The 26,261-nt window shown below is 38.4% G+C and overlaps 1 protein-coding gene across 1 annotated transcript in view; it reads right to left on the bottom strand.

The window, feature by feature from the left end:
* Positions 1–25,810, bottom strand: part of LOC139140840 (MAM and LDL-receptor class A domain-containing protein 1-like) — a 92,193-nt gene extending 66,383 nt beyond the window's left edge. The window contains exons 1-13 of the mRNA XM_070710289.1: positions 25,563–25,810; positions 22,659–22,802; positions 16,336–16,453; positions 10,555–10,799; positions 6,545–6,673; positions 5,116–5,466; positions 4,188–4,328; positions 3,475–3,731; positions 2,848–2,932; positions 2,249–2,392; positions 1,821–1,938; positions 1,043–1,287; positions 339–464 (exon numbers count right to left, since the gene is read on the bottom strand). Of these exons, the coding sequence (XP_070566390.1) occupies positions 339–464; positions 1,043–1,287; positions 1,821–1,938; positions 2,249–2,392; positions 2,848–2,932; positions 3,475–3,731; positions 4,188–4,328; positions 5,116–5,466; positions 6,545–6,673; positions 10,555–10,799; positions 16,336–16,453; positions 22,659–22,802; positions 25,563–25,617 (2,158 nt within the window). The 5' untranslated portion in view covers positions 25,618–25,810. The remainder of the gene's footprint in view (positions 1–338; positions 465–1,042; positions 1,288–1,820; positions 1,939–2,248; positions 2,393–2,847; positions 2,933–3,474; positions 3,732–4,187; positions 4,329–5,115; positions 5,467–6,544; positions 6,674–10,554; positions 10,800–16,335; positions 16,454–22,658; positions 22,803–25,562) is intronic.
* Between the last annotated feature and the right edge of the window lie 451 nt (positions 25,811–26,261).

The raw sequence follows: 26,261 nt of genomic DNA, 5'->3' as shown, positions 1-26,261 counted from the left end.
AATGACAGAATAATTGACCTTTTAAACTTAAATGTGTCTTTAATGTGTGAAACAAAAATCTAAACAATGTTATTGATAATATTATTTTGCTTGATGGTGTTTTAGGTTTTATTAAGTTTCAAATTTTTGCATATAATAATAACTTCCATGATTGGTCCATTCTAATTACTTACTATGAAATGTATACAAACAAAATATAGAGCTCCATTTCTGTTCATATATGGGTCTGACAAATTCTACTTTTTCTTAATTATCTAATTTGTGACATTTGCCTTTACAGGTGATGTTTGGACTTGGTCAAACAAAATTATTGGGGCATTAATAATGACAAGACCTACCTGAAACACTTGCATAGGTATGATCATTGACAGGGATACCACCACTAGCTAGTGTCCAGTCAAAATCGTCCGTGGTGTCTTGACTTCCCCCACACAGAACTGAATCTTCAAAATCACAAATGTCACCTACCGCGGGGAAAAACTGGTGTAAGTTTGTGATAATGAAACAACACAAAAGTTCACAAATATTTCTACTACCTGAACATCTGCCTTCGCAGAAAGACACTCAACTTTTAATGAGGAGAGATCCTGTTTGTTGTAACTTTGATCTTGGAACCTCATATTCACAAAAATGGCTGTGGACGAAATATTTTGAAAAGAACATAGCTGCTTCAAATGAATGAGAAAAATGGATGCTCTCACAAAAAAGACACTGATTGGAATTAATGAAAACATGACTGTCAAATGATATCTATCAAAAAGCCTGTGTCAAGGTCATCTGGGAAAGACAGTGATATATATTTTTGGAACTGACAGTGTATCTAAATATAACAATGATCTTAATTGTTATATAGACAATGATTAAAGATGTTTTCTCTCTGGCTGTCATGGTACTGTCATAGAATATATAATGATGTGTTTTATCTGGATACAAGTTAATATCTCAATATACTCATTTTTGCTCCATATTGAATAATTTCTCTGATCAACATGTGTCAAGCTGAACCTGGGAGTATGAAAATTGGGAAAGTGTCTTTTCTTACCTGAATCACAGTATCCAAGTGTAATACTGACATCATCAACAGCAATTTCACCATGGATACGGTAACCATGGACACCTTCTATGACGACTTGAGTGGTGGTGTCATTTGTGAACATGATGTTGACCTGTCCTTGCTTCCAGACGTCCCCTTGTGTGCCGCGTTTTGTCCAGATGGGGTCACTCATGGTGTTACCATCATGGGTGTAAATATTCAGGGCTTCTATCTGGGCACCATACATGTGGTACCTGAAATCGTCAATTAACCAACTTATGATTAGTACAAACAACAAGTTTTTGTTAACTGGATCATTTTTGAGATATTTGAAAGACATGGCACAATGAGAGGATTATTATATGGTGTATTAGCTGTATTACATATACACACACTGGTACTGTTCAATGCTTACGAAATCGAAGTTCAGATGGTACAAGAGAATTTACCCGTGGTTTGTACGAAATCACAAATACAGGCTTTGAAATCACGCTATACCCTAGCTCCTTTAAGAACTTTGCAAGAGCAGAGAACTGGGAAAGGTGTGCAAGAACGACAGGTTTGAAATGTAGCCTTGTTTTGTTCAGAGTGCATGCTAGATGAAGTTTTAAGTCCATAATCTTTAAATTGGAAAATTGACATCATTAATGTTCTACTTGGCTACTTATCATTTTATGGAACCTGGTAGTACACTAACAAGTTACTCAGCAATTATCAACGGCTCAGACGAGACCGAATATTATGATGCACTTGCCGAAAATGCATTGCAGTAATATTGTGGACTTACCAGAACTGAAGACATTGGGCCTCATTGGCAACAAAAGACACAGCTGGACTGACAAGCTGGGCGACATCACCTTGTACTTGGGGATCAGAATTTTCAATATACAAAAACCACCCAGCATCTGAAAGTTTTAATTAGCAACAATGAAAGTCTTGTTCCATGTTTCAGTATTCTGTTTGTTTCACATTTCTCTCTCTGATATTTTTGCCATATTGTGTGATTTATCTCTGAGTAATTAACATAGATATATAAGACAGACGTAAAAAATTTCAAAGTAATCTTACAAATTACGTCTTATGAATGTGTGCTCAATATTACAATTGGGCTGGTATCTCATCATAGTAACAGGAGGGGCTTTCTCACACTAGAGGAGACGGGGGTACTATCTCACCAAGTGAAGGAGGTGGGAGGTGTAGGGGAGGGTATCTTACCACCTATTGTATGGTCTTGTGATGGGCCAGTATGAGGGGTTCCTGTGTCACCAAGCTGTCTGGTCCAATCAAAGTCATCTTTGGTAGACTGTGTCCATCCACATAGATCTGACTCAAATGTACACGCAAACTGGACTGGTGTGGCTGTAATAGATGGTCAACGGTTTGGTGGTGTTCAATGCGCAGAGTGCTCCATATTTATTAGCTTTAAAACTTAGCATTTTAACAGCCATTTTGAAAGTTTAAAATCGATCGCTCGTTTATCTGAAAGATTACTAACTTGAAAAGAAAGTGCAAGTGATTTCAAAACTTTAAACTGAAACAGAAATACCTTCCCAAAAAAGTCATTGCAATCATCATGAATAGCTCCTTAGTCCTTATATGTACTCTATGGAGCCAAAAAATCACTAAAAGCAGTACTGATACTATTGATCAAATTATAGCACATAGTTTGTGTCTCTTCTCTGGGCAAGCGACCACAAGAGAATGAGAAAAAGCAGTTTATTGGCAAGAGGTAAAGATGCAGCTGATTTCTACATTTAATTTTAATTATATATGACCTAACCAGATATCTTTCAGTGTGTGACCTTTGACCTCACCTGTGCAAAATCCATCAGTGAATGTTATGTCATCAATGGCCATGTCTGTCTTTGATCCCTCTCCCTTTACACTGGTGAATTGTATCTGAATAGAAAGTTTGTGTGAAATAATTGCACTGGAATAATGCACATAAAGTAGATAAAACACCTTCTATAACCCTCAAACCAATGGTGTCTCTATGTAAATAAACAAATTTACAATTGACTTATGGAAATGACAGCATGTTTGCATCACCATCTTTGTATGCAATCTGCAACCATCCACCATTTCTGAAGAAAGAATCATGTTCACTTTGTTTGTATGGAACTTGATGAGTTTACGATGACAGAGGAGATAATTAATGTACAGCATTAGGTCAAGTATATGTTAAAGGCCTATCTTTCTTTGGTCTTTCAATCAACTTTATGATATATTTAGCATTTACACTGCTACTAAAAGACTATCGATGTGCTTCCTTTGATCAAATTTGAACTTCAAAAATGCTGCATATCTCAGTGATAACTAATGATTGAAGTCCTATTTAGGCTCAGAGGATCTCAGTGATAACTAATGATTGAAGTCCTATTTAGGCTCAGAGGATCCCACACACAGTTCACATAGACACACAATCACAGAGATACACGTACTTGATAATCTACCGCCTGGGTGACACCAATACTTGCATATACCCATTGGGCGCCTTGGTTACCGCTCTGAGACCAAATCAGTGATTTCACATCTCCAACCACCATATAGACCAAGAGTGATTCTACGCCTTCACCGTACATGTAATACCAGAAACCCAAACATTTGTCGTTGCCTGGCGACGCCGTGAAGGGCTCACTCAGCAGATTTGAAAAGGCAAAGTTTTTAGTGTTGGATCCTTCTGTGTACAGGTATGTGCCTATCGGAGACAAAAAAATAAAGCAAGAATTGAAAGAAAACTTGATTACTACATCATGGCAGAGAGACGGAAAGTGCCATCAATATTTTTTTACAAATAGGCATGTATAGTACCATATATATTGGTAACAAAATCATACAGCCAGAATTGAAACAAATTTTGCAATCATTTTCAAGCACATTGTAGCAGAGAAAAATGCCATCATCAACATTGCAGACACGCAAAATGATAGGATGAGCTAGGTTATTAAGCTGCTTGACTATGAATTTTATCTTCTATCGTAGCAAAATGGAGTTTCTTATCCTCCCTGATGTAGAAAAGACATGCATTCAGATGACCAAACAATTCAGAAAATAGATGCTTGGATATTTAAAACAAAATAGTGGCAACAATTTCAGCCATTTGAACTTTAGACAAATGATTCAAAACTTTTAAATCATGATAGCACCATTATACCTGTGATGTCTCCTATTGTGTGGTCAAAGTCTGGTCCAGTTTTTCCAGATGATGTCGGTCCCTGCATCATCTGCCAGTCAACGATGTCATCAACTAAATCATTAGTCCAGGTACACCTTCCGTTTTCAAAATCACATTCACCTAGATTAATCAGATATAAAATAAGATAGCCTTATAGAATCAGATATCAATTCAAAAGTGAATACATTTCTTATTTCCCCAACCATAATTAACCTGCCGTTACTGTGATTTGATTTCTCAGTGATCTCAAATTGGAGGCTGGAGCAGTGCCATTACCATGATAACAACCAATAAAATATAGCATCAATGGCACTTGGCTCACATTTGGTTCGATGTTGCAGGCCGGAGAGAATATATTTAACTAAGTTTACCGGCCCTGAGAACATCCATACCATTTTGCTAGATTTCCCCTTTTTTACCTCATTTGCATATTTTTGTCACTGACAAGTTCATTTGAAAAAAATCACATCTCCACCCCTAGGTGCACCTGTACACCAAATACTAAGATGGTAGGTGCTGCGGTTTTGGAGAGTTTGATGTGGACGGACATACATCCACACATATTTACATACATACATACATATAGACATCACCTACCATATCAGCTCTACCATATCTCTTTGCTATATATGCATATACCAAACGTACGCTAAAAATTTCTGTCAGGAACCTGGGAAATTGATGAAGTTAATGAATACACTGCAGACAACAATATGCTTTGTGTATGGAGACATTTCTGCTCACAATCATGGCACACAAAGCACAGCATAGACTGCCTAGGCTAGTACTTGCTACAACTTTGGAATTATAACATTCAGAGAGGCAGAGCATTACTGAAATCAGAGCATTACAGTCTGTTGAGTAAAAATTTTGTAAACAGATCCAATAGAAACCAAAATTTACATACCTGGATTGTTGCATGTTCCATCAGCCAATGAGAAGTCATCAACAGCAAGATATCCTGACGTCGCAGTACCGAGCACAGCTTCAAAGACAATCTGAAAATCACTACCACTGCTGACAGTCACTTGAGCGATGATCCAACCATCACCTTGCTGGGAATTCCTAGACCATAATACTTGACCCAAGTTACCATTGACAGCGGTGTACACATTCAAGGTTGCTATGTCAGTGCCATGGTTGTTGTAATAGAAGGTCAAACACTGACTGCTTGGTGTGGTGGCGCTGTATATATCTGAGATAAATCTGGCCGAGTTTCCGCTGCTTCCATCGGATGCACTCACTGATAGATAATGACCTGTCAAGACAAATTACATCGGGTGTAACTAAAAGAAACTTTTGTTTTGACTTCATGTTACTTTTGTTTTAGTAGGTAGGTATTGTCAAGTAGGTAATGGTCAGATGGTAGGTCCTACCAAGTGGGTCCCCTAATTTAAATAATTGGCCCAACGAATTTCAATACTGCCCTGGGCATGATTAGTTTAAATAATTCGTCCATTGGTGAGTATTGGTCCTGCTATTATACTAGGACATACAATAGATACTATCTAATTTTAAATCAATTAATATCAGACCTTGTAAAGTAACTACTGGACACCTTAACTTCAATACTAGGCCCGATGGTAGGTACCTACACATCGGCAAACTAATTAAAATACTGGCTTAAATGGTAGGTACCAGGCTGGACGAGTCCAATATTTTACATGAACTGGTCAATGGTGGAACTACTTATTTTAGAACAATTAATACTGGGCCTAGTAACCTTTATACTAAGTTGACCAATTAAAAATACTTTGCCAAATGGTTTGTACTATCAGGTGGGTCCACCAATTTCAAATTTAGTAATATTAAGCCCACTAACTTAGATACTGGTTTTAGAGTTAAAACACGGGGCCTGATGGTAAGTAGTACTGTGTGGTCCCACTTTTATAAAATCAATTAATACTGGGCGCACTAACTCAGATACTGGTCCACAGATCACAACTGGGCCTCACAGTGGGTAATACTATGTAGGACCATTCATAAAATAAAGCCGAACGGGAGGTAGAGGACTACTGACTAGGTCCACTAATTCTCAATCATTAAATACTTTGCCCATCTAGACCAGATGGTAGGTACTTTTGAGCGGTCAACTAACTTTCAATTACCTAATACTGGGCCCAATAACGTAGATACTGGGCTACTTGTTTGAAATACTGGGCTGGATAACTACTATGTGGTCCCAATTATCAAAATTGGCCTGATGGTAGTACTGTCAAGTGTGTCCATCAATTTCCACTAAATACATACTGGGCCCACTAACTTAGATACCAGTCCAACTAATATGAATACTGCTCCCTATGGTAGGTACAGACACATGAAACAAACACATGTACCTGTACTTGATCCATAGGTATGATCTGTAGACGGAGCAACTCCACTGCTTCTTGACCAATCAAAATCATCAGTTGTATCTTGAGTGCCACCACACAATGTACCATCTTCAAAGTCACACAGACCTCCCACTGAAGAAAAAACAGTAAAGAAACGTTAAAAAAAGGAAAACAAAGCTTTCTAGGACAGCATAGCTGTGCTGGGGGGTTCTTTGTTAAAATTTACATTTTAGCAAACTCATGCTAATTCAAACAATTCTCAGTTAGGGAATCTCTTACAAAATCTTACAGGCTTTCTGAAGGATAACTTTTATTGCCATATGCATCTTCATCAATTTTTGAAGACTCTTGTCTTTTCTTGACCACTAACATATATGCAAGAGTTCTGTCCAGTCAGCAGTGTAAAGATTCACTACCATTGTACTTCAAGCAATCTGTTCCAAATCACAGCCTGTTCAAGATGAATGACTTTGATATTTATAAAATATGAAAGTTTTCTGAGCATAGGGTTTCTGTAAAGAAGTGAAAGGTTGACGAAGGATATAAAACTGTCAACCAACCTATATGTATATCCATTGCTCAGCGTCTCTCAGAGCAATGCTGATAAAGGTAGGTCAAAAACAAGCACTCTACGGTACATTACTTCTGTCAGTAAAGATTCATTTGTAAGAACACTTGACTGATATTGGTGACATTCTATAAGCTTTCACTGACATGATGAGATTGCACGGATCTGCTTTGACACTGGATATCATTAATTTAAGTTTTGTTTTATCCTGTTCACATGTAACCATGTTACTTTTCAGTGAAAGGCATGTTAGCTGTTAAACAGGAAGACAATCAAAAATACCGTCAAGGACACTATGTGCTCACATTCGGTTTGAATTGGTCCATTCGAGAGATATTTAAACCAGGAAAAACAAGAATGACAAAAGCAAATAAGTCTCCAAATTAGGTACTGGAAGTCATCTTTAGGAACATGCATATCAACTTCTATAGCAATTGGAGCAAATGTCAACAACAAAAAACAGAGAAGGCTTGATGAAAAGAAAAGGTGGGAGTGGGCAAAAAATGCACTAGGGATCTGGTAAAAAAGTAATGCTACATCATCAATCTTCTAGACCCTACCCCCTCCTGAATATCAATGTTCCATCCCTTGGTATTACATAACGCCAGATGACAGGAAATATATTACAACCTTGGGATTTTTTCATTAATGCCATGAGTGTTATCATTCTAATGTAAACAGCACTTAAGTTGTTACAGATAGTGAAATGCCTTCCACTGTGGATGGTGATTACAACATCTGGAATTATCCGGATCCAAATTTCTCATCAGTTCTTGTATGTCTTACATAGAAAAGTTGCAAAAATTTGTCCAAAATGAAAAAAATCACCTCAGCTTTGTTTTCTGGATCAAATTTTCCTACAAATTGATACCAAATATGACAAAATTATGTTCACAGCCTTCAAAATTGTCTCACAACATATCCTGGGTTGGTGTAGGTCATTTAAGGTCACAAACTGAGAAAATTACCTAAAATAAACGAATTTTGGGGTTTCCCAACACTTTGAGCAGAAAATTTATCTCATAACAACCTTCGGGACTTTATACCAAATTACAAAGCTATCAAACAAGGGACTTTATACCAAATTACAAAGCTATCAAACAAGTAATTTTGAGATAACGTTTTCTTGACAAAAAATGACAATGTTGTCTTAAAATACAATTTTTTATATTTCAGGACAATTTCCACATATCTAACTATTGTCATCTCTGTACGTCTGCGTACCAAATATGAAAGCTGTCTGTCCAGGGGTTTAAAAAGGAAATACTGTTTAAGATTTTTTGACCAAAAATGACAAAATTGCTTAAAAATAGTAATTTTCCCAATTTTGTCATAATTTCAACAAATTACAAGAGTAACACCCTTGTAAAGAGACGACCCAAATTTCAGAGCGATTGGGTTGGCGGTTTCAGAGAAGAAGAATTTTTACTGAAAATGAGAAAATCACAAAAAAATTCAGCAAAAATACAAAATTAGGATATCTTCACAATATTCATAAAACTGTATAAGGTTCACCTAAGGTACTTGCACACAAATTTTCAAAGCAATCAAAAAAGCGTTCTTGAGTTATTAATTCTTAACCATTTTCACATTTTGTAAGCTCATTTGCATAATTTGGCAATGCAGACTTCATTTGAACAAAATCCCATCTATAGCCCAGGATGCATCACACACCAAATACCAAGCTGAAACGTGCAGCGGTTTGCGTGTTTTTGATGTTGACGGACATACTGTACATACATACATACATACATACATACATACATACATACTACATACACACATACATACAGACGCCATCGACTTTCAGCTTATACGATAAACTCACACAGTGTTTTGCCAGGAATTGTAAAGGTGGACACAGTGTCCCATGATTGTCAAAATAGGGGGACACTGAGTTACAATAGGGGTCAATGTGTGAGCGAAGAACGCAAAGCAAAGTAAAGTCACCAAGGCAGAAAGGTATACATTCATTTTAAAATTAATATTGCTGGACGTCTCCTATAATGGTTTGTGGGAAAGTCATTTTAACTGGCTGTATTTACAGTTTCGAATTGTAAAAAAAAGACATCATCATGATAAAATCAATTTCATGCGCATGGTGATTCTTGCCAGTGACTGCATTACATGTGTTTAACAGAAATAAAGAAGATGTTTCATTACGCTTATGACTCCAGAACTAGAAGTGGTTGAAGACAATAGTTTGACGCACATTGTAACTTGGGTTTTTATCATTACTGCTATAAAGTTCTCTTCTTTTTTATAATTGCTCCAATGACTGACAATTTTCCCTGAAAATTGCAAAAAATAAAGTTTGAAAACACAAATATCTGAGAGAACTCCTTGATCCTCATGATAGCAAAAGCACATTGCCATAAAGCTGTTTTGACAAGCTAGGTGGTTCTTGTTAAGGTCAGCTACAATCGAGCTAGGGGGTCTTGACTATATAAAGAATTCAGCATGATGACCTCGATCTCTCTGGCCTGCAGACGATCGGAGAGTTGTATGAGATTCCTTCTGGGGAAATTTAAGGCAAATTACTACTTTGAAAGTCAGGGATATAGTGTTTCAACAAAATTGTGGGGTTGATGATATTTTTAGGTGAAGTCATGAGCTTCCAGTACACCAAAATACACGTACAGTCAATTCCGTTTGATGCCATGTGCCCGGGCTAGTATAGTGACTGAAAATTTGATTCTCCGTACTTCACTGTACTAGCATATACATTTATTTACAAGTAAAAGTTTAATTCAAAGTTGGTGGTCAATAAAATTTGCTTTGTGAAAAGTTTGTTGTTCTTTTTACAAGCTTTCCGCTTCCGAAATCATTGCCTGGTTATCGGGATCGTACGTGGCCTGGTATTTGAGTCTGTCCCCAAGGCTGCAGGGCTCAGTGGACGCACATCGCCTTGCTCATACCCTGAATCGTAAACTGTAACAGACTAACTGATTTTCCAATAGTGTTTACATTGTGACGAAAAAATAGACTAAATTTTAAATGTTTCATTGTCTCAATAGAGAAGCAATAACTGTACGGGCTATCAAGTATGTAAAGTAGTCTCTCTGTGGACGCTGGACTTACAATTCTAGCCCTGACTTTACTGCGTCCCTGTGACCCATGTCCGGTATTTTTGCGGGACATTGTTGATAATTTTGCGTCAAAAGACGCAAGAACGCACTCTGGGCAAAACACTGCTCACATTGGTATAACCAAATGTGAGCTAAAAAGCACAACTTTATAATTTCTTATGCAAGTATCTTTTGTTTGAATGAAAAACATGTTCATTTTAGTTTGAGCACACACAAACAAAATCTGAAAGCACAACTAAGAACTAAGGAAACAGAACGCAAGTTTTGATTTGGAATAGCATGGATTTGGAATAGCAGGGATGCCTTTTTGCACAAGCAAAGCAAAACATCTTAGTAAAATATTAAATTTTACTTACCTGGCATACAGTATCCATCACTAATGCTGACATCATCAATAGCAATGTCACCATGGACTCTGTAGCCATGGACACCCTCTATGACAACCTGTCTGGTACCACTGCTTGCTGTGATTAGATTGGCCTGTGCTTGTCTCCAAACATTTCCTTGTGTGCTCTCTCTGATCCAGACCGCATCACCAAGGACAACACCATCCTGAACGTAAACATTCAGGGCTCCTACTTGAGAGCCATACATGTGATACCTATAAAAATATACATAATTTGAATCAGTTACCTTTTGATGACCCCTATATGATATAACCACAAACTTTTTCCTCCTTGTCTGTGATATCACATACTGATATTTCAGTTCACGAATTCATTGTTCCGTTGAAGGAAAATCAAAACATTTGCTTGGCAGTATTAACATTATGATGACAACTGAAGTCAGACTTCAGTAACTTTATGCAGTGATAGTTAAACAAGTCATCGTTGATGACACAGTCCCCACTTGTTAATAATGGGTACTTTGATTACATGTCCTCAGAGAGGACAGAGTCCTCTTCATTAATTAGGTCTGTGATAAAATACTTTGATACAGATGGCGCTCAATGGCCAAGAATGAGTTCCATGGTGATGAAAACATAAAACCAATGTAGGCCACCATCCTAAAGTTCATAAAATGAGTCAACTAGGAATTAATCAACAGGATGTTGCAAAACATTTTTGCATACAATTCTAACACTTAACAGATTATCACTGGTACCATATTTCATAAAGTTTGATGCAGTATTTACAACACTAGGAGATCAACATCTGTATCAAGTTTCATCACATTTGACGTTGTATTAATTTGTGGCTATATCACCCTAATTAGGAAAGTTCATTACTTATGCAATTACAAATTAATTAAAATGACACTGATAAATGTCTTTTTCAATGTTAAAGCAATGTGAGCTTAACATCGGTTAACATCTGTATAAAGTTTCATGAATTTGATGCAGTACATATTTCTTGACATATCAGCCTACTTACGAAACTTCAATAATTGACATGTTACTGCTACATGACGTGAAACAAATTGACGAGCATATGTATGAAATAGGTCAATGTCAACTTTGGATGATACTGGTGGAAATATGTCTGAGTTATGGCTCTGTACATGAAAACATCGTAATAAAATGGCTGCCTAGCAACCATATTGGATCGTATCACATAAAAAATCGATGTACATATGTATGACATAGGTCAATGTCCTTGTACCAACTTTGAATAAAATCAGTTGAGATATGCCTGAGTTATGCCTCTGTATATGAAAAAATCGTAACAAAATGACCGCACAGCAGCCATATTGGATCGTATCACAAAACAAATTGACATGCATATCTATGACATTGGTCAATGTCCTTGTACCAATTTTGAATAAAATCGGTTGAGATATGCCTGAGTTATGCCTCTGTATATGAAAAAATTGTAATAAAATGGCCGCCTAGCGGCCATATTGGATTGTATCACAAAACAAATCGACGTGCATATCTATGAAATTGGTCAATGTCCTTGTAGCAATGTTGAATAAAATCGGTTGAAACATGTCTGAGTTGTGGCTCTGTACATGAAAAAATCATAATAAATGGCCGCCTGGCGGCCATATTGGATCGTATCACAAAAAAAATTGACGTGCATATCTATGACATTGGTCAATGTCTTTGTACCAACTTTGAATAAAATCACTTGAAACATGTCTGAGTTATGGCTCTGTACATGAAAAAATCGTAACAAAATGGCCGCCTGGCGGCCATATTGGTTCGTATCACAAAACAAATTGACGTGCATATCTATGACATTGGTCAATGTCCTTGTACCAACTTTGAATAAAATCGGTTGAAACATGTCTGAGTTATGGCTCTGTACATGAAAAAATCGTAATAAAATGGCCGCCTGGCGGCCATATTGGATCGTATCCCAAAACAAATCGACGTGCATCTGTATGACATATGAAGTAATCCTTGTACCAAGTTTGAATGAAATCGCTTCTTGCATCTCTGAGATATCTGCGTGAACGGACGGACGCACGCACGGACGGACGCACGCACGCACGCACGGACGCACGCACGGACATGACCAAACCTATAAGTCCCCCCGGACGGTGTCCGTGGGGACTAATAAAACCATCCATTTATAACAACAGATAATACCAGGATGTGATGTCATATCAGGTCATAAGGTCATAAAAGGTCATATCAAGGCAAATTCTGAAAGTACTCATTTGTAAACATTAGCAATTTATGCCTTTTGCATTCAATTTATGGGGAAAAATAGATCTGTATGTATCAATTATTCAACAGTATGAATCCGGATTGAATCAAAGTTTCGTCCATTTCAGTAATTTTAGTTCTGCCCCCTGAAACAAAGGTCACGGGTCCTACATAGAAATGTTTCGATGGGAACAATGCCTTAATGCTGCACAGGAGACTCTTGCCATTGTGAATGTCTAGCGTTTAACTTCACATTGATTGCATCCAGCAAAGTCTTTGTTAGATTTCTTTTTGCACTAAATAAAAAATTTTGCATTGAAGTAGCCTCTCCTGTATAAACATTTACACATCACGTACAAGATACTATGATGTGAGACACCCTCACTTTCATTCCCTTTGGTCTTGCAAAATGTACATTAAGGCTGCGTTCACAAAAAATGGTTAGGGGGGCTGGAGGAATTCAGGGGGGATTCGAAAATTTTGGGGATAGTAGAGGGGGGACTTGAAAATTTTGCTCATCCTGTAGGGGGAGACTTGAAAATTTTTTGGTTCCCTTTTATGTTTTACATTTTCCAATTCCAAGTTTTTGTAGGTAATTCAATGAAAATGAATACCACTTTCATGTCATCCAATTGTTGTAATGTTAGTAATAATTTAACAAAATCTAGAACCATTTGTCACATTTCATGACTTTTATCTTGAAAAAATCTAAAGTAACAGGGCAGAAGCTGCAACTGTTGATGATTTTTGCAATATTTCTCTGTAATGTATCAACTACAATTTCTTGCTGTCTCCCTACAGCATAATCAAACACGCAACATTAGTTTGTCGACAAAACCTGTATATATAAATATGTATTAGGTGTGATAATTTAATCAGTGACAGTCAGTTGTCAGTGATACAAAAGCATGGTACACATACACAGGCTGTGATAGCAAGCTGAATACTGGACAGTTCAACATGCTGTAGGGAGTAGAACAAGAATGCAGTTGTATAAACTGAACAAAAATATTGTCAAAATTGTCAAAGTTAATACAGCTACTGCCTATGGGCAGTGTCACTATAGTATCAGATACTGCCCTGCTACTGCAGTGTCACTGTCACTGCATACCTGGACAGTGATAGAGATAACTCTGACTCTGATGTATATGGTAGTTGAAGAAGAGTTTGTGTCAAATGACGCTCATGACAGTGAAACATACCGGTACTTGTACACAAGGTTAGGCCAGAGAGCAACACATGGAAGACCAGGAGACTGGCATGTGAGAATAATATTAAAGAAAAAGGATAGGGTCACCATGTTCAATTTTCTAAATTTTCATATTCAAGTCATATACAAAGATAAAACTTTGAACAGTAAAGACTAAATGAAAAATATGTGACTAGGTTGAATTATTTATTTTTTAACCAAATTTGCAATTATTACACCCAAAATTTCAGAGATTAAAACATTTATTTGATGGAATATTTTAACCTTCCAATATTGTCAATTTTGAGTAGCATCTAATTCATATATGTCTTGTACATTTGAAACAAATTTTTGGTAGGTCACTGTACTCAGTTTTTTAAAATATTGCAATTAGCCAGAATTCACAATTTGCATACTCTCTCATGATCATCATTTTGTGTGCTTTTCGGCAGGAGCAATTGACCTGGCCAGATTTAGATTAACTCAAGTTGGCTTAGACTGAGACTGTAAATCCAAAAAGTTCACTGATGCATTTAAAAATGAATCAATTTAAAAACTTGCCTTAGAAATATGGCTTACAAAGTACTAATAACAGGTAATGTTGAACATCTGCGAGTGGAATGGAGCAATACGTGTTTATTTTGTCTGGGCGCACATAAAATATCCTTTACAAATATGCGTGCTTATGATAGTTAGGGGGGGGGACTTGAAAAATTTTGATCATATAGAGGGGGGGGCATTTGAAAATTTTTTAGGGTATTGAGGAGGGGATCTGAAAAAATATAAGATTTCAATCGCGATTCCTCCAGCCCCCCCCCCCCAATCGTTATTTGTGAATGCAGCCTAATTGCTAACAAAGACAGTTCACACATATACAATAGTGCATCAATCTGTCTAGACTTAATGAGATGCAAATGAACAGAGAGAGCAATTAACACCTTGTTTGCTTTGGAAACTATCATTTGTTTCTCATAATGAGAAGACGCTGATGCCTGGGCCTGAACGAATTTGTTACTGCAGTGTGCAGGGCGACTAGCTATGACGACAAGAACAACTTCCGGAACAAGGAATACGCACTACACTGCTGTGAGCAGACACTGACGCTACGTCAATCACCAAGGGCCTGCCATAGTTCTGCATGGCAGGGCTGTGGGATGTGAGGCGCGGAGTAGCGTTTGTAACATACAGCTGGCCCTGCTTTAAGGACATTCGAGTGTTTATCGCTGTTCCATACATGTACTCATCATGGCAGTAATAGTTTTTGCAATACCTCCATACCGGTTGTTATTCAGTACTCATGGAAGTAAAACATTGACGTATGGGACGCACTCAAACGTCCATAATATAATAATTCACGAGCTCTACAACCAGGGTGCATTCTCTTACTTTAAAACCATATGAAGGTGAATTTCAGTTTGTGGGTAAAAACTATAACTTAATCATAATTTGACCATGGTTGGAGGACAGCTAGCTCTTACTGATCTGGTGGGGGAGGTAGCTCTGCATGGCAGGGTAGCTGCAAAATTGTAGCTCTACGGTGAGGCGGTCGGTGAGTTTTGGTTTTTGCGACATCGCTCACCAGTAGAGCTACAATGCCGAAGGCCCTGTAGCATAAAAAATAAGCGCGCCACACATGGCACGGCATTTTCATATAAAATCCCACATATTTACTGCATTTGGTCGTACCGATTTATCACTACTGAAGACTTAACACTATACTACACTAACCTTGTCGTTTATGGGGTTTGGTATTAGCACAGACACGTCGATCGCGTTCGATAAACATTGAGCGTGTTTCTGGGAGCCTCCATTTACCGGAAGTTGGTAATGGCGGCTCCAAGAAATGTTTTTGGAACGCGATCGACGTATTTGAACAAATACCAAACCCCATACACGACAAGTTTAGTGTAGTATAGTGTTTAATCTTCAGTAGTGATAAATCAGTATGACCAAATGCAGTAAATATATGGGATTTTACATCAAAATGCCGTGCCATGTGCAGCGTGCTTATTTTGTATGCTTCAGGGCCTTCGGCATTGTAGCTCTACTGGTGAGCGATGTCGCAAAAACCAAAACTCACCGACCGCGACCGCCTCACCGTAGAGCTACAATTTTGCAGCTACATGGCAGGGCTGTGTGTTACCGGCGTTACACGGCCTCCCACCACATGTGGTGGGAGGCCGTGTAACGCCGGTAACACACAGCCCTGCCATGCAGAGCTAGTGGGGGAGGGGGCTTCTTTCACACGCCAAGGAAGAGTGAATCCCGCGCAGCAGTGTTCTTTACGATTCTTTTGGGTTTAGCAACATGATTTCAGGATGCTGAACTTCTACGATAACATTTTGTTGCACTTACCAGAACACGAGACACTTGGGCTGACCGCCAACCATCGTGACATCTGGACTGACGAGACGGGCCACGTCTCCTTCGCTCTGTGCGCTGTCATTGTCGATGTAAACATACCAGCCATTATCTGCAAAACATATTTCCTTGATATGACACTCTTTCTAAGAATACATGACACAAACATGACACAATCTGGATGGCAGCAGGAAAAACCATCGTTGACACTACAGCAAAGTCTCATCGTAGGGGAAAGAAATCAGTCCCCTGGGGTGGGGAGGGAGGGTTTTTTGTGCAAAGGTTTACCTTATTTAATTTTTATTAATTTTGACTGTGATATTTCAAATAAAGAGTTCAACTCTACACCGTCTGACTGTTTTCTTTATTGCTACAAGTAGCCTAATTTTATTAATTTTGACTGTGATATTTCAAATAAAGATTCAACTCCACACCGTCTGACAGCTTTATATATTACCGACAAGTCCTTATCTCCTCTCCAACTTGTGTATACACCACTGTAATTGCTCCGAAAACATTGCCAACTTGCTAATCCGCTGTCCGTATCGGCGGATTAAGTGATTGAGTCAACACCACAGCCGTCCCACACGCATTTTACTACGTGTGTGACGGCTGTGGTGTTGACTCAATCACTTAATCCGCTGATACGGACAGCGGATTAGCAAGTTGGCAATGTTTTCGGAGCAATTACAGTGGTGTATACACAAGTTGGAGAGGAGATAAGGAATTGTCGGTAATATATAAAGCAGTCAGACGGTGTGGAGTTGAACTCTTTATTTGAAATATCACAGTCAAAATTAATAAAATCAAATAAGGTAAACCGTTGCACACAAAAAACCCTCCTCCCCACCCCAGGGTCCTTTCATCTGTTCCCTGTGGTGTCTGTGGTTTAACTCCACTCGAGCTCTAGGTTGTTACAGCGCCCTCTCTTGTCCACTTGTGCGTCGGGGAATGATACTTTGTTCCACAGGCTCTATAGTCAACAATAAAAATCAATATCAGTGACGGCTAGCGGTTCGCCTGCATTGACTCTAGAGCCTGTGCTTTGTTCTGTTCTGTTCTGTTCAGTACAAGTTGTTTTAGGTGGGGTGTCACCTTTTTTTTACTTTGATGATCGGATGCGGTATTTTGCGAGCTGCGGGTTGCGAGCCGCAAAAAAATTATCTTGGTTAATATATCGTCGTTTGACTGTCAAACATCCATGAAACTCATTTTTCTCGCATATCGTTTCCGAGACAAATTCTTTTCGCGCTCATAATTCATTATCGTCCGCCATGTCTTCATTTTAATATAGGTTAAGGCTAATATAAGCCTACTGCTCGGAATTTTGACAATTTTTGCGAAAAAAGGGTTACAAAGTCATACTGAACAAAGGGGATGTAACTTCAGCTGTGGAATAATGCGCCAGTCAATGTAAACCCCCCCCCCACCTCGGGTTTAGTGGGGGATTTGGAATTAGTCCTGTGAAATCTGCCAAATGCCCCACCCCCTGGGGCAAGACAATCCGGAAAATCCCCACCTAAACCAAGTAAATCCCCCACATACGGGGGTGGGGAATTTGTAAATTCCTACACACAACCACTCTTTGGAATTTTCATTTCATGTCGTAAACAACCTGCATCAATATAAAAAGTTCATGTTCAACTTTAGAACAATTTTATCATTTAAAACAGGGTTTTGTGACATTTATGCTGTTCACAAATGTCTATCACAATCAACACAAATAGATCCAGGAAAATAACATACTTTTCGCATTTGTTTTTCAGCCACTTATACTGTGACCAGATAAAAGTGTTGAGGTGTCACAGTCACGTCACCTATTTTGGAGCAAATATTTACAATATTTTACAGTCTAGTTTGCTTGTATGTTGTCAGGCATAAACATATTTCAGGCTAGAACAAATGATTTAAATAGATCAAAACACCAGATGTATCACACAAGACATGTCGCCTCAATAAACTGATTAAAGCTGATAAACAAGATACATGATGTCCAATCTCACAAGTGCAGCTTTTTGTCTTCTCGCTCTCATGCTACAAGCACAATGACACATTCTACATCAGTCATGCACTGATTTAAAACAAGCAGAGGAATGAAAATTCATAATGATCCGTGTTTATTCATCATAAAACACGGCAGAAAGATACTGTGTAAAACTCAGCAGAACAGATGATCAGAATGATCACACTGATGAAACAGAACTGTTTCCTTAGCTATATGGGTCATCATGAATAAATTTGATAATACATTTAGCGGACATAAAAAGGAATCCCGTCGTGACCGAACATGTTTTCCAAATACAAAGCAATTTAAAGGGACAAAGTCGGCCATTTTTCATGAATTTTGTTTGATGTGAGATACTACTTATATTGTTTGACATGTCGAAAGATACCGAAAGAATGGCTGACCATGCTATATTCGACCCCGGTTTTAGACACGATACATGCAAACCATCGCGAAAATGAATTAATGGTCATGACCATTAATTCGTTTTCGCGATGGTTTTACTTAATTTGTATAAAACTGGGGTCGAATATATGTATGGTCACTCATTCATTCAGTATCTTTCAACATGTCAAACAAAATAAGTAGTATATCGCATCAAACAAAATTCATGAAAAATGGCTGACTTTGTCCCTTTAAGCTCTATCAAAATAGAGTTGACCCGGAGGTCTTTTTAGTGCTGGACCATGTCGATGACGCATCGTGAACATCCGAAATGTCACGCTCACGTGGGAAAATGCAGGAAATTTTGCGTATGGTATGTTCAGTTTTCCAAAAAATAAGAATACACGGCGGATGAAAATCATTTATTTAGTTATCGATATTTAAGCCATCAATCACAAATATACTGTCATACACACCTCTGAATATTGCTGCATCGCGTTCATCAATAGCCAGTTGAAAAGCTGCTTACCGGCCCACATGGCCTTGACAGCCATCTTTCGCCATGCTACCGCCCTGAACAACAACATACCATTACCAGGGCCTGAAATTTTTTGTTTTTTCCCACTGGTCCCAGGACCAGTGACCTGTTTTTTTTTTCACTGGTCCAAAGGTAAAATCCACTGGTCCTCAAAATTTGCATACAAGAATGATTCATTTCTCATACTCATGTTATATATGCATTTCTATCAGATTTGCTTGGGATTTACATACAGCATAAACTGCCAATCTTTTTAATACAGACACACTGCATAAACATTTACTTGGTAGTTTTCTCAAGTTCTTGTACACACACTTGACATGTTTTTTACTATTGCTATAAAGTTCACTTCATTTTTATAATTGCTCAGCGGTTGATTCTTTTCCATTTAAATTGTAAAAAAATAGGTTGAAAACACCAAATATCTGAGAGGGACTTCTTTTTCCTTTGACAGCAATAGCAAATTGCCATAACGCTGTTTTGACAAGCTAGGCGGTTCTTGTTAAGGTCAACTACAATCGAGCTAGGGGGTCTTGACTATATAAAGAATTCAGCATGGTGACCTTCTAAATTCAGAAGCTTGCTTGCCACGGACGATCGGAAAGTTGTAATGAGACTCCTTCCAGAGAATTTTACTGCAAAATACTACTTTAATAGACAGAGATATAATATTTTCACACAATTTTGGGGTTGCTGATATTTTTAGCTGAGGCTATGGTCTGGTTTTTACCACATTAAATTTTACATGTAAAATGAGTACGTGGCCCGTCATTTGATTTTTGCAGTGCAGTGGCTAGTGGACGCACATCGCCTGGCTCATATCATGAATCGCAAACTGTAATAGAGTAACTGATTTTCCTTTAGAGTTTATGTTGTGATGAAAGAAATAGACTAAATTTTAAATGTTTGATCGACTTAAAGACGCGATAATTATTGTAATTTTGTACCTATAAGACGTAGTCTCTCAATGGAATGGGCTCTTGGTTTTAGTGTAACTGGCTTTAGTGCGTCTCTGCTACCTCCATGGTTTCAGTAACTTCGTAGTTTCTAATTTTTCGTCAAAAGACACTAGAACACAATCTGGGAAAAGCACTGGACATTCCCTTGCAAAATAAATTGGCTCCTTTTTTGTATTGGTCTGCGGACTTTTTAGGGGTAATTAGTACTGGTTCGGGATAAAAACACTGGTCCGGGACCTCGGGTAATTTTCAGGCCCTGCATACGTGCGCATGCGTAGTTATTTACGAACATATTCTGGGCCTGTCCGTCAAAGGAATAGGGGGATCAAACGAGGCAATTGCCCCACCCCCTCGGGCACAGTTTCATGGCACATACGGTCTAATCCCCCACATTTTCCCGTATCGCCCGAGGTGGGGGGGGGGTGGGGGTTTACATTGACTGGCGCATAACAACTTGGCTTTGCCACCTCTCGAGCAGCGTAGCCTAAGCCAGACACTCGTCATACTCTAGGGTGATCTTGTGTACAGCTGCAGTATAGTAGTTCGAGGTTTTGCCTTGTATTTGGGTCGGACGGCAAAACCAGACCCAAACACCCAGGCAAAACCTCGAGCTACTATACTGCAGCTATCTTGTGTATAGAACCGATCAGGCACGGCGAGACAGCTGTAATCTGAGTGTCACTGCAGTCTGTACTCAGGAGTTGAGAGACTACGTACAACACGACGATCATTTAACCGTACTGTTTCGAAAGTTTGCCAGACTTTCTCATCAATCTGAGTAGCCGATATACCATACGACACGAATGTAAAATGCAGTTACTTCAGATTATAAAAAACGAAAAGATTTACAAGGGCTGCAAAACAGAAAGTTAATTACGTGGGCCTCAGTTAAGATCAAACGCGAAGTACTCGTTTTTTTATCCTACCAAACAAAATTTTAAATGATATTTTCGATGTTTGATATGGAGTAATTACTATTACTTTCCGAGAAAGGATTGAGATTATACTGTAGGTAAGTTGAAAATCACTATCGTGAACTCTGATTTGATTGGCCTCACAAATACTACATTCATGAATGAATACAACTGAATGCAGGCAAAAATCAGTAGATATCAGTGATATCAGAAATATACCAGTGTATCCAGAAATACCAAGTGTACAAAATATAGCGTGAAATAAGTTTGGCATCTACGTGAATTTTTAGGGGTGTTTAGAAATAAATATTGAATAAACAATATTTATTGATTAGTATATGCTTTTCACAAAACTGATGCAGAATGAATGAATGAATGAATGAAAGTAAGGTGACATTTTAGTATGATTTCATGTAGCGGTGAATATCATGTTGCTGTTACGGGTCACTGTTTGAAATGGATAACCCAGGTGAAAATCAGCTTTCAAAGGTTGTCCCTCAGCTACAACACCGTGTATTTACCTGGAGATTCAAGAATCTCACCCATCTAAATCTAACCCTTCTAGCCAAGAGTTTACTGAGCCCAACCAATGGCAGAGACACATTAGACACAAGATGCCAGGGAACAGGAATTTGATCATTTATTTGATCATTTTTTTAAACCTTTCATATTTTTTATTTTCGGACAATTAAATAATTAAAAGATCACGTGTGAGGGATTGAGAGATCATTTTGAAATCCTCAACTCTTGCAGTTTATAAAAAACAAGATAACTGTAAAAAAGCATGAAGAGCTTATCATGTCGTGGTCTCCAATCGCATTATGTGAATTATTTTAACCAATATGCTTTTTGGGGGGAATGCGCAACTTTGCAGTCAACTTGTAGTATATTTCAGGCGAGGCAACCACTTGCAATGTTGGGTCAAAGATCGTGCCGTCAAAAACAGGAAAATGTGAAACAAATATCTTAAGTTCATGAAATGAGATGAAAAAGGGGATTGCAAAATTGCAGAATCTGATGGGAAAATTCAATAGGAGTGTCTTGGAGGTGTTGGGATTGCTTGAAGATATCCACTTCTCAATCATTCTGGTAGCGCGCATATCTCTTACACAAACACTGCTACTACATAATCGGGAACTATTTCATTCAGCAGGGTTCTGCGAAGCATCTTGTTTCATTATAAATTAATTTCACAAACATGTCAACAATTTTACCATAACAGAATATACCTTTTTGTTTAACCTTTGTCTTGGGGGGGGGGGGCACCGTGTTTTCGAAAGTTGGAATTGGGGTCATCCTATTTTCGAACGTTGGAATGGGGGGTCAGCCACTCTTTGACGTCCGCAAAATATAATCCACCGCCCCCAGGCTGCAGAAACTGACCAGTCCCTTTGGTACGTACTGTATGTAATGCACTTTGTTTACATAACCGATAAATATTAATTGTGTAATATTAATATGTAATGATAATTAATCATAATTGAATACCTATCAATTATGTTACCCTGGCTACAAACCTCCTATCGTGTGATCTCCTGAAGGCCCGGTGTGTGGTGAATCCGTTTCGCCCTGCTGTCTCGTCCAATCAAATTCGTCACCACTTGATTGGCTCCATCCACATAAACCAGTCTCGAATGTGCAGTCAAATTGACCAAGTGTCCCTACAAAATCAACGTAGAAGTTCATTTCCATTTAGATATATCTATGTATATGTAACGTTTGCTAAGCTAAACTAATTCTTTCATCGCCAGGAAGTAGGTGTGGAGTTATTACAACGCTCCGTTACAGTAAGAAATTCAACAATAGTTTTCTTGGACGTACCCCTTGCATTTACTGATGACAATCAAGGGGAAAACGCACATCGGCTCAATTTCCACACCTTTCCTTAAAGGGCGATGGTCGTCGGAACGGCGCTCAGAGGTCGCTAGGGACCCCTACGACCGATATAAACACTGTATCCAAGCTACGTTGGAGATTGATGAAAGTTAAAACATATGTTTGTCTTAATGTACATCGTAATGTTGCAGCTATTTTGACATGATGCATCTATATACAGTGCGTGAAATACAATGTTTGTAAACAAGTTGCACATGCGCAGTTCCGACGACCACTCCCCTTTAACATTAACGATAGCTTTCAATTATTTGCAATAATTTATTACGTTTCTTCTAACGATGAGGCTTACATTGTGGATATAAAGAAGCCAGAGTAGCCGAAGAGAGGTAAATAGATTAATTGATGTACAAAAATTACCCTAGACGATCGCAAATTTCACAACCACAACAAATAGTACAACTGGTTTTCTGAAAGGCTGTTTCAGTTGCTAAAATCAAAACGTAATCTTGAGCAAGCCGATGCAGGCAGACCAGTTAACGGAACACAGTCGAAATCGCTTGTGTAAAGCAGTATCTTTATCACATGACCCTTGGTACCTATCGCAAAACTTGATAGTCCCTAAAGAAGAAATCACAACATTGCCGCCTGCATCATGACCTAATCAAAGGTCACTTACAAAAGATACACTGATAGTTACAACCTTTGTTCCTTTTATCTGCAGAGTGTTTACATCCAGTATTTTTTGCGTAATTATCACAAAGGCAACAGATTCTTTGCCAAGTGTTTTGTATTTTCTTAAGTAGTTTAAACTGTTCTCATTTATTTAATTTTGCATGGCTATTTTACCATAAAAATGGTGTCACAGTGGTATTCTGCTCGTCGTGCGAGGGGATTAGGCTAATCCGCTGAGCAAGGATTTACACGAAAGAAAGTATGAAAACATTTTATCATTGAGCCGTACTAAGCCCTTCCATAATTTTTACCATGATCAACGATGAATCGCGCGACTGTTCCATAAAGTCACTCATGATGACGCGGCCACCTGGTACGCGTTCCCTTTGTAAGTTTTCTATTTTCATGGACAGCAGAGGAGCTAAATATATTCAGGCATGATATTGAAATGTTCAGAATGTTTTAGAAGTCAATACAGCGATCCTAGCGAAACAGTATGTCACGCTATGCTCACAAAGGGTAAAATAATTCAACTGTATCGACGGGAAAGCATTTTTCATCTTCTCGGAACGCTTTGGGTTTGAATGATTCTGAAAATGTCATGACAAAGTATAATGTACTTTCCAAATTGATTTTAGAAAGTGCTATTCTAACTTGATTCGTTCTCATAACTTTTTACTTTCTCTTTCCACTATCAAACACGAACAGTCGTCCTCCTGGGGCCCAACTTCTATGGGGCTACACCTTGGAAAATATGGGGGGGGGGGGTTTGATTACAACACCCTTATAGTTAATTACTTTGAGAGACATATGTTAATTGTACATTTTTATTGATAGTCTCTCGGTAGTTCCTGCATTTTGCCAGAGGAATTTTTCGCTGCGGCCACCAGAACCCATCATATGCAGCCTTGGTTTTCCCACAAACGAGTGCTGATTGTGATTAAAAATATGATTTAACAGCATTGCGAGCTCCGATGTTGCTATTCACTGAACACCGACTGTTCAAATAATCTACATTTTGCGAATGTCCATGCAACTACGGGTGCTCTTTTATCGCCAGAGTCCCTATATGTCGTTCTGTCATTCGCATTTGTGCTTGCGCTGTCCACCGTCAAATGCAAATCAAATTGACAGAATCTAGTAACCATAGAATATTTTTACTGCATTAAATATTACGTACATAGGTACCATGCTGTGCAATACATGCAATATGATTCCAGGGCCATAGCAATGATAAGAGAGATGAAATCATGATGACATCAGCAAATGCAGACATGCTCGGATTCGACTTAAGTAAGTTTACATTACATCACCGTGACTGAGCAATGGTCAACAGATCCTCTTCGTTAAAAGACACACTAAAACAGTATTTATAGGCTGAATCAGGTTGATATAAAACAATTTAATGCTCGGATATGGAGAAAATTTGTCATTTTAAGAGACATCGATGCCATTCCGCGTAGGTTTATTGATAAACGTCGTTAAACGCTAAAAACTCTTATAGAACAGTTACCGGTGCTCATCTTCGGCCATTCCTAAACTTATCCATTCTGTGAGACTGTCTGAAAACTTTATGTGAACTTCTTCAGGTTTTCCTAGAGGGTGGCTTTTAGTTCTTTATGACGTTGTCTTAATACTTGCTTTAGCTTAACGGTCGCGAAGTTTGCTGAAAAAACACGTCGTTACAATTTGAAAGTGTCGTTTGTAATGATAGTTCGGGAAGACGATTTACAATGTAAGTTAACTGACAACGCCCCTTTGCTGCACTTTAAGACTAACTGAAAAAACGCGTCTTTTACAGTTTGCATCCATTGAATTACAGTATAAGACATATTTTCAAATTATAAATCTAACATTGAATGTTGTTTGGATCTTTTTTCTGATTTTTTGAATAACTTTTGACTAAAACTTACCTGAGACAAGATAAAATGTCATAAGTACGCTGAGTAGCATATGCCACCCCTCCATGTCGAGGCAAAGGGTTTGTCGGGGATGCCAAATTTCACCTGAGGTCGTGAGATAGTTCTTCGCCGAAGATACGCAACTAAATTGTTGTCCAAAGAGCAATCAACCCTGCAACCCTTTAGAGGAAGGCGGTCTGTACTGCTCGGTAGTAATAACTACGAGTGCACTTTTATCATGGTGACGCGTCGTGCACTCAGAGGCTACTGTGCACTGCAACGACTAACAATCTAAAGATCAAATCAGATAATAGCAGATAATAGTATCGTTTCCAGAGTTTCAAAACGTCCAACAAAAGGTGAACTCACGTGCCCTGGAGTGATTGTATTTCCGCTGTATTTGCAATCAATGCTAAATTAATTTGGGAAATTTTTGGTGGGAGGGGACGCTCCTTAAAACCGTGGCGGAAGGGCAGCTGCGGACAGTTTTTTTAATCTCATTTAACTAAGTGCATGGACCAAGAGTTAGCACAGGAGAATACCTCGGGAGTCTAGTCATGTATGCTTCGTGTTTGTTGTTTGCTGTAATATGAGAGTCGGTGCTAAATATTATCATAGACCAGAATTCCATGAAGAGCAAATACTCTTAATACATAACCTTTCAATATCAGGGAAATTTTTGACGTATTGACCCACTGGCATATCAGGCTC

Source organism: Ptychodera flava, chromosome 9 (assembly GCF_041260155.1).
Source record: "Ptychodera flava strain L36383 chromosome 9, AS_Pfla_20210202, whole genome shotgun sequence".
Classification (NCBI taxonomy): domain Eukaryota; kingdom Metazoa; phylum Hemichordata; class Enteropneusta; family Ptychoderidae; genus Ptychodera; species Ptychodera flava.
Note: the sequence above shows the minus strand (reverse complement) of the source record. Positions and strands in the feature narration are given on the sequence as shown.